Source organism: Syngnathus floridae, chromosome 7 (genome assembly GCF_059516105.1).
Source record: "Syngnathus floridae isolate MCC-2025c chromosome 7, RoL_Sflo_1.0, whole genome shotgun sequence".
Taxonomy (NCBI): Eukaryota; Metazoa; Chordata; class Actinopteri; order Syngnathiformes; family Syngnathidae; genus Syngnathus; species Syngnathus floridae.
Window position 1 is genome coordinate 253,846 of NC_142419.1, and position 9,481 is coordinate 263,326.

General features: G+C 48.0%; 1 protein-coding gene across 1 annotated transcript; it reads left to right on the plus strand.

Annotated features, from left to right (window-relative positions):
• The first annotated feature begins 705 nt into the window (after positions 1–705).
• LOC148394744 (janus kinase and microtubule-interacting protein 3-like) lies at positions 706–5,906 on the plus strand. The gene is made up of 16 exons (XM_088381852.1): positions 706–896; positions 1,155–1,348; positions 1,473–1,586; positions 1,818–2,934; positions 3,019–3,089; positions 3,226–3,330; positions 3,475–3,588; positions 3,670–3,786; positions 4,006–4,068; positions 4,155–4,253; positions 4,347–4,580; positions 4,701–4,766; positions 4,828–4,896; positions 4,973–5,050; positions 5,107–5,340; positions 5,420–5,906. Exons 8-16 carry the CDS (start codon positions 3,718–3,720, stop codon positions 5,534–5,536), a joined length of 1,029 nt encoding a protein of 342 aa, XP_088237978.1. The 5' UTR covers positions 706–896; positions 1,155–1,348; positions 1,473–1,586; positions 1,818–2,934; positions 3,019–3,089; positions 3,226–3,330; positions 3,475–3,588; positions 3,670–3,717; the 3' UTR covers positions 5,537–5,906.
• The last annotated feature ends 3,575 nt before the right edge of the window (positions 5,907–9,481 follow it).

The following is a 9,481-nucleotide window of genomic DNA, read 5'->3' on the forward strand; positions in this document are numbered from 1 at the left end:
TTAATACATGGTTTAGCATTCCTCTGCACACTCTTGAATACTGTTTTGCCTACTTGCACTATTGCATAATTATCACTGCTGCACTTTATACTTATTTTTAATATATATATATATATATATATATATATATAGTATATATGTATATATATATATTTTCATAGGATATGTTACTTCTATTCAACTGCAATATCACTACTTTGTTGTAAGACGTATGCAACGGAATTTCGTTTTGTATGCACCATGTGCAGACAAGATGACAATAAAGTTTGTCTAAGTCTAAGTCATGTCAGGTCAGCTGTCTGGAGAGAGAGAGAAGTCAGGACCTGCGGGCGGAGCACCACCGTGCCACCGCCGCCATGACGGAACTCAAAAGCAAACTCCATGAGGAGAAGCAGAAAGAGTTAGCCATTACCAGGGAGACATTACTGCGGCAGCATGAAATGGAGCTGATGAGAGTGATCAAAATCAAAGATGGAGAGATCCAGCGACTGAATGCCTTGGTCCTCAGCCTGAGGGACGGCTCCATGGACAAGGTGATCCGCTCTATCCGTGTCTGACTATCCGCACGCCACGTCGGGCTTCGATGCGGCCGCTACCGTATTGTGTAGCTTGTCCCCAGTAAGCGTCGCGGCGCTCCGTTGCGGTCTCAACGGCCCGGTGTGGCGCAATGTCTGCTCAGGTGAGGAGGGGGGGCGCTTTGCTGGCGGAGGTGGAGGAGACGCGGCGGTGTCGGGAGACCGAGCGGTGTCGCCTCCACCAGGAGCGCGGAAGAAGCCCTGGCAGCGGCCCAGCAGGCCTGGCAGTCCCGAGCGGCCGAGCTCCGATCGGCTCATCACCAGCATCGGGAGGAGCTGAGCCGAACCAAGAGAGACTGCGAGAGGGAGATCCGCCGACTGGTAGGACTGATCAGATGCGCGGTGCGTGGCTATGTTCCCAATTTCGTTGTATACCTGCAGTGCAATGACACCTAAGGCATTCTATTCTATTCTATTTCACAAGAAGAAAATGTCCGGTTGCTCGCTTCGCTTTTGTCACAGCAAAGGTGTTCTAGTCGATTCAAGAAAAAAATTGGCCGGTTGCTCTCTTTGTTTTTGTCACAATTCTGGCAAATGAGTTTGCCCGCCTGCCTGAGCGCTCCCCGTTTGTACATCCAGACGGATGAGATCAAGCTGAAAGACAGAGCGGTTAGTGTTTTGGATGAAGCCCTGGGGCCGGCCACGTCCACCGCCTTCAGCTGCAGACTCAGGCTGCCGAGCAGCAGATCGCTGCCCTGAGGGATTCCCAAAGGGCGGGCCTAAACTACCCTGGAAGTGGGGTCAACGCCGCTACTAGCAATCCTCTTCATTGCGTAAGCCACCTCATCACACACTTGCAGTACGCATGACTTAGTTCGTTGCTGGAGGAAGGTAGCACAAAAACAGTTTTGAACTTTGAACGAGTGCTTGTGTGTGTGTGTTGCGGGGCGTTTTCAGTCTCAGGAGGATCGGGACACGCGACGGTTTCATCTGAAAATCGCTGAGCTCAGCGCAGTCATCAGGAAACTGGAGGATCGAAACGCCCTGCTTTCTGAAGAGCGCAATGAACTGGTAATTTATTGACGGCACGCTTGAAGGTTTGCGCTACGTTTGATGCGCGCCATCCAGCGAGGCACCCATTGCGCTTGCTTATTAGTTGAGCGGCGCAGCGAGTCGGTTGCCTGGTAGATGTCTTTTATTGGGAGCCAAAGCCACGATTCCGTTCAAACCGATGCAAAAGGAATGGATACGTTCTGGCCCGCGTGTTGTGCGTCTTTCACATCCCGCACTTCATGCTTGCAGCTAAAGCGACTGAGAGAAACAGAAAGCCAGTTTCTGCCACTCCTGTACAAAAACAAACGCCTGAGCAGGAAGAATGAAGAACTCTCGCTGGTGCTGTGTCGCCTTGAAAACAAAGTGCGCTTTGTCACCCAGGAGAACGAGGAGATGGCAAGCTTGGTAAGTCGACGCGGACAACGGCGGCGTGCCAACAGAGTCCACTGCATTTGTGTTCCACAGAGAAGGCCTAGTTCGCTCAATGACCTGGACCGCGGTTGCGGCCAGCAGGACGGTGAAATGGAGTTCCTTCAAGTTGTGGAGCAGCGGCACATCATCGACGACTTGTCCAAGGTCTTCAGGCAGGCGACTCGATGCACGTACGGCAGCGCCGCGCTCGCTCGCTGTCGCCAGGAAACCTTTTCCGTCCAAAGCTTGGCCGGCGGCCGCCATCCAAAAAATTGGCCCCTTAAATTCCGACCTTTCAAGCAGGAGCATTGTGCGCACGCGTTTGAACACGCTTTAGACTTGTTTTGCCGTTTTCAGCAGCTCAAAGCTCCCGTTTTGTCAGCGCCTTTGCCACTCGCTGTGCGCTGAAAACAACGGACTTGCCCGGCTGCTCAGCCCGTCAACCATGAGCCGCGAGCGCGACGTCATTGTCCGTAGGCAGCTAGTGGCAAAATGCACCCTGTTAGAGTTGCGCTCGCTCCAACTTATTTTGCAAGAACCACACGGGAGACAAGTAAGTTCTTTTGGACACCTGCAGGTGGAGAGTCCATCCGTTGTACGAATGAAGTCTGACTCTCGGCTCCTGCACGAGCATTTTAATTAAGAGAAACAGGGTGGGTGTAAGAGTGGATTGAATAGAGGAAGCCCTTGACCTCTAGTCAAAACATAGCAAGGGGTGTTTTACGACTTTGTGTAGGAAGGGATAAGCGATAGGGATAAATAAGGGATAAATAATATTATTTATTACAGGTCGCAGTCAAAGTCAAAGCAACACAATGATACGATAAAGATAATCTGGAAAACCCTGACACACCCTGTAGTTGTCACTTTTGGAAAAGACGAGCGTCCCTCCAATCATCGCCGGTGACGTGTTTTTCAGGCTCTGGAGACAGGAGCTCATGTCAGAAATGTCATTGTGAGTCGCGTTTGTTTCTGCGCCGGAGCCGTTCGTTCCCTTTGCATCCAAAGAATCTCAAAGGCGGATTATTTGTGTCGACAGGAGAGAGATTTGCTGCTACGATATCGACGTCGAGAATCTCTGAGGAGGAACAAAGCGTGAGGTCCTGCAAGGTGAGTCTGTTTGTTTGCGGCTGCTTGGTGTTGCGCAAAATGAAATGGCCTTTTTCTCGCTATCGTTCCTCTCGTCGATTCATCGTGAGGTGTCGCTTCAGTTTGTTCAGAGAGATGTTTGCTTCCGCGCCCGCAGGTCATCGAAACATTTTACGGCTACGACGAAGACGTGTTGGTGGACTCGGACGGATCGTCCTTGTCTTTTCACACCGACAGAACCCCCGACACGGAACCCGAAGAGGTAGCCCGCCATTTCTGCCAGCGTATTGACACCAAACATTCCTCTTCAGCCTGGAATCGGACTCGTCTTTGCGTCGCGGGTGCTTTGTCGCCGGTCTGACTGATTCTGGTACTAGTGCTGTGTTGCATTGGTGTGTGCATGAAGAGGCGGAGCTTCGCTACCGCCAGCTGACGCAAGAATATCAAGCGCTGCAACGAGCCTACGCTCTGCTAGCCCAGACCAGCGAAAGGGGACTACGACGCCGAGAAGGAGATCAAGGTGGCGCCCCTTCCCGCAACCCCCGGCCGGGTCGCAGCCTCCCCGTTCTCACCCAGCCTCGGGTGTTCTCTGGTCTGAAAGGAGGAGGAGGAGCCTCCCTCCTCCTCCTTTCAGACCAGAGAAAAGCTGATGGTAGAAATGGGTCACTATCAAAGCAGAGTAGCAGATCTGGAGTCAGCGCTGAAGCAACAAGGACAGGTAAGCTCATCAATGAGCACACCTTTTTCTCAGACAAAATAGCTACATTCTTCAGTCACTCATCCGTCTGGCATTACTGGACCAACCCCCCACCCCCCCCCCCCGAACGTGGCTGGGAAAATGCGGAGAAAAGCAAATGTCATTTTCCAGTCAACCAAAGAATTTGTGGATGAAAATGACACAACATTCCAAAGCTGTCCACGCGTTTGTCTCTTCTAGAATGTCAAGTGGGTGGAGGAGAAGCAGCTGCTGCGTCAGAGCAATCAGCAGTTGGCCGAAAAGGTGACGGAAAGAAAGGCGCTGGGCGGAGTCGCTTGGCGTCACACCTGTCGGGAAGCCCCGCAGATGAGGTCTGACTGTCTTTTCAGGTCAGGCGGATGGAGGCGGAAGAAGCGCGTCTGAAAGAGCACATCCAGGATATCCGAGACCAAAACGAACTGCTTGAGTTCCGCATCCTGGAGCTGGAGGTGGGAAGACTCGCACAAGCGTGTTGAGGCCAGAGATGTGACGGACGGACGGACGGACGGACGGACGGACGGATGCATGCCTCTGCCTTTCAGGAGAGGGAGTGGCGCTCCCCCGTCTTGAAGTTTCTGCAAGTCCGTTTCCCAGACGGCCTCAGCCCTTTGCAGATCTACTGCGAGGCCGAGGGCGTGAGCGTACGTAAGGCGTCCCTCGCAACCCTAACCTTAACCCGAGGTCCCAGAACACCTTACATTGCTCCTTGCGCCTTTCCCCCGGACATCGTCATCAGTGATCTGATGAAGAAGCTGGACATCCTGGGCTATAACGCCGTAAGTGTATGTCGAACTCCTTATGTTCGCACTCCACGAGACTCGGCGGCTCAAATGTGACTTTTGGAAGGCTTTGCGCTGAAAGAAGCTTGTTGACGCTGTGCCTTTGGGCTCTTGCAGAATCTCACCAACGAGGAGCAGGTGGTCGTGATTCACGCCAGGACCCTTCTCACCCTAGCCGAGAAGGTAACGCGCACGTCCACGCACGCTCTCGCATTCTGCTTATGTGACAGCAGCCTTTCCTCAGTGGTTAGAATACATCAAAGTGACCAAGTCAGCACTTCAACAGAAGATGTTGGACATTGAAAGTGAGAAGGTAGACAGACACGCGACATCAGCCAAGGGGAACTCCGGCAATGTGCCCCAACAATTCTGACCTTGAGCTGTGCTAGGATATGTTCTGCAAGCAGAAGGGCTACCTGGATGAAGAGTTGGACTTCAGGAAGTGTTCCATGGACCAGGCTCATAAGGTAAGCCGCCCTCAAATCTCCCGCCGGACCACTGATGGACGAGGATTGCGGCCCAGAGGATCCTGGAGCTGGAGGCCATGTTGTACGAGGCGCTACCGCAGCGGGACTGCCCCGCCACGGACGGCGAAAAAGCCAGCCACGCTGGCGTGAATGACGTGCTGACGGCGGATCAGAGAGAAGAGCTTAGGAGCGCCGTGGACCAATGGAAGCGAGCCCTGATGTGCGAGTTGAGGGAGCGCGACGCTTGCATCCTCCAAGAGAGAATGGATCTGCTGCACAGCGCGCAACAGGTAAGGGCCCAAAGCCAGCCCGGCACTTACTTGCACGCTTACTGGCTTTTGAATGCCACTTTCCATTTGTCCGTCCTAGAGGAACAAAGAGCTGAAAGAATTCATCGAAGCTCAGAAGAGACAAATCAAACAATTGGAGGAGAAGTTTCTGTTTCTCTTTCTATTCTTCTCCTTGGCCTTCATTCTGTGGCCCTAACACCAGCTGGTGAGTGAGCTCCAGCGGCACCGCACTCGACACCTCCGATACACTGCCAGCCGGTCTCAGACGTTGGCAGACGCTCCGATGCCAACGTATACCCCCCGCCACGGTGACAGAGGCACCGCGTCACACCGGCGCTCATCCAATCAGAAGGCAGGAAAAGCAAATTCACATGCAGGGCACTTTTGAACCAGAAGAGAGCGCCACAAAAAACGGTTGTTGCCCCAAACGCGCACTAAAAAGGGTCAGAATAACAAGAGTCCCACTGGCCAGCCGGGGCCACCCGTCCAGCTGTTTCTTCAGGGGGGAAAAAAATTGGAGTCACCGGTGAGTACATTTTGCATTTAGCTCTGCTTTTCTGCTTCTGTCTTCAAGTGTGTGGCATCCTGCGATCAAAGAGTCAGCCAACCCCAAAGCGGTTGACCTCAACGTCCCACCACCATGCCTACCAGAGCAGGTGACGTGATGCTTTGGACATCCTTCCGTCTCAGATGCCCAAAAGTACTCTTTGCCACATCTGCGGCAATACGGTGTCTTTTCAAAGGTGCAAATAAATCCAGCGTGGGCGGAACACGCACGTCTTCGGTTTTTCCCGCTTTGTTTGTGTGACAGCTGTTGTGAAAATTTTATACAAATAAAGTTGTATAGTACAGGTTTGGCCAAGCCGCAACTCCCGAACCGCATGCGGCTCTTTTATGTTCATATCAACATTTGTGTGTGTGTGTGTGTGGGGGGGGGGGGGGGGGGGTTGTGCGTGTTGGCTTCACTTGAGTTCAATTTGGTATTTTGGTCAAAAGCGCATGTGGTGAAATTCCACAAAGTAGGATGGGCAAACACATTTCTTTAAACTATGAGTGTCAATTGGGCTCTCGAAATGGCAGGGAAAAGATGCACAGCAAAACGAAAATACGTAGATGAACACAGGACGTTTTAATCAGAGTGGGAAAGTTTCTATTTTTTGTTGAACGTGATGGCAAACCATTCTGCCTGATATGTCAGACCTCAGCGCATTTCAAAGATTCAAATCTTCAGCGCCATGCACTTCAGCTCACTCCATGCTAACGTTGATCAGGCGTCGAACCCGCATCATCATGCTTAAGAGGTGGCCATGCTAACCAGTGCGCCATTATGTCAACGCATAATAACTAAGTCTACTGGTCAAAACAGCGGTTACTATATGACGTCGCTACGTCGTGGTCACGTGACGCAGACAAGACGTCAATGGACGTGGGCAGAGTTAACTTGTTTAAAAGGGAGTAGGCAGAAGAAATATTTAATTTATTTAAATCTATTTTGAGTGCACACCATTATGCCAATGCATAACAACTGTAAATCTACTAAACAAAACAGCGGTTGCTATATGACATCTGCCACGTCGTGGTCACGTGACATACGTGACGTCGATGGGCGTAACTTTCGCCGGAATTCAAATCCGCGGGGAGAGTTAACTTGTTTAAAAGAGAGTGGGCAGAAGAATTATTTAATTTATTTAAATCTATTTGGTGTGTGCGCCATTATGTCAATGCATAACAACTGTAAGTCTACTAAACAAAACAGCGGTTGCTATTTGACGTCTGCCACGTCGTGGTCACGTGACGCGGACGTGACGTCGACGCCTACTTTACATCCCACCGATCACAGGACTCCTCGGCTGCATAACCGTGCCCCCTTCCCAACCAATCGGATTTGCTATACGCGAAAACGACGCCAATGGAAAGAGCTTCCGCCCAAATTTAAATCCGTGGGCGTGGCTCGCAGCAGGAAGTAGGAAAATGGCGGCGATGTTGACAAAGACACAGCGGATGGTAACATACGACTAACAAGAGAAATATTTTTATTTTCTGCTTGCAACTGGACCGTCCAGAGCGTACACGGTAAGTACAACTCATCGTTTTTAAAAAGAAGTACTTTTGTTGCCCTGAAAAGCGAGTGAGCGTGGCGTTTGTGGGGGACGTCGAATTTCGACGATTCTTTCTGGTCAACGGTTGTAAATGATTGTGTTGATTAAAAAAGAAAACTTGATGTAACTCTACTTTTAACTGCCGTTTCAGATAGATTTGGAATTGCATCACATCCAATTTTGCCTAGAGCGTACACGGTAAGTAACACTCGTTGTGTTTAAGGAGATTTACGTTTGTAATAGCAGAAGTGTAGCCGCGTTGCGTTGTACGTGTGAATGTTGGTCCGGGCGAAATGTTAATGTTTAATTTCATTCCTTTAGGTTCCACGGTGTTTGTTGGCTGCAAGTTTTCCACTGCAAGAAGAGGCTCATATCATTGACCAGGAGCGAGCTACAATGGTGAGTAGCCATAACATTTATGTTAAACACTTCCTATTTCATGTCTAACAGTACTTGATTTAACAAATAACCATAAATAAATACAGTGTGGGCACTGAAGTTAACATATGTGATTATACTGCCTAATCTGTCACCGAGTAGATTGTTGCAAAGTAATATAAGATCCAAAGTTGTAATTCAGAATAGTTTTCAAAAGAAGGCCATTAGAATTATATACAAGTCTGATTACCCCGAACAAGCTATTAATTAAATCACAAATTCTTCAATTCAAAGATTTGGTAGATTATCAGACAAATAATGTCTAACAGTAATTGATTTAACACATCACGATAAGTAGATTGAGTATGGGCACTCTCAAGTTAACATATGTGATTATACTGCCTAATCTGTTACAGAGTATGTTGTTGCCAAGTAATGTAGAATAGATCCAAAGTAGTAATCCAGAATAGTTTTGAAGAGGCCATTAGAATGATAAACAAATCTGATTACCTTGAACAGAATAACAAGCTAAGTGTTTAATATGTCCTATGAAGTCAAAATTGGGCACCATCATGTGGTGAAATTTGGAATTGCATCACATCCAATTTTGCCTGGGAACAAACAGATTACATAAATCTTAGTTTTGAATAAGCCACTCCTTCTCAAACAAGTAAACTCTGCCCATTTTGCGCAGTAGATGTTCTGTTAATATCTAGTATTTATACAAAGTCATAATTTAAATTGCTTTCAACCTTCATTCATCGGTTCAACCAACATTACTCGCTCTTCTTACCAACTTGTATTGATTTAACTAAGCGTTTAATACTTCCTATCAGGTCTCAAATCGAGATTTGGCAAAATACAATTTCAGCAAATCCAATTTTGCCAGGGAACAAAAATAGATTAAATAAACTAAATAAGTCCTCTTCCCATTAAATAAATCAGAAAAGTCTGTCTTGTAACCAGTCCTCTTCAAACAAGTAAAGTCTGCCCATTTTGTGCCGTAGATTTTGTGTCTATGCCTAGTATTTAAACAAAATCATAATTTAAACGACTTCTTTCCTTCATTCACTTTGGAAATTTGGAATTGCAGCAAATCGAATTTTGGCAGGGAACAAAAATAGATCAATTAAACTAAATAAGTCTTCTTCCCATTAAATAAATTAAAAAAGTCTGTCTTGTAACCAGTCCTTTTCAAACAAGTAAAGTCTGCCCATTTTGTGCCGTCGATTTTGTGTTAATGCCTAGTATTTATACAAAATCATAATTTAAAGGACTTCATTCCTTCATTCACTTTGGAAATTTGGAATTGCAGCACATCAAATTTTGCCTGGGAAGAAAAGTAGATTAAATAAATTTAATAAGTCTTACTACTTCCCATTAAATAAATTAAATACGTCTTACTTGTTCCCACTCCTTTTCAAAACAGTAGTTTAAAACGAGGGCCCTTCACTCAATCTTTAACCTCAACCCCGCACGTTGTGTTGTATCTGTAAATGTTGGTTGTGGCCAAATGATAGTTTTCTTTCATTCGTTTAGGTTCCAAGAAAACTTGATGTAACTCTACTTTTAACTGCCGTTTCAGATAAGCGGGTATTACGTCGCAGTCAAATGCCGCGGATATGACGTAATTGCCCGAACCTCCGCCAAAATTCAAATCTGTT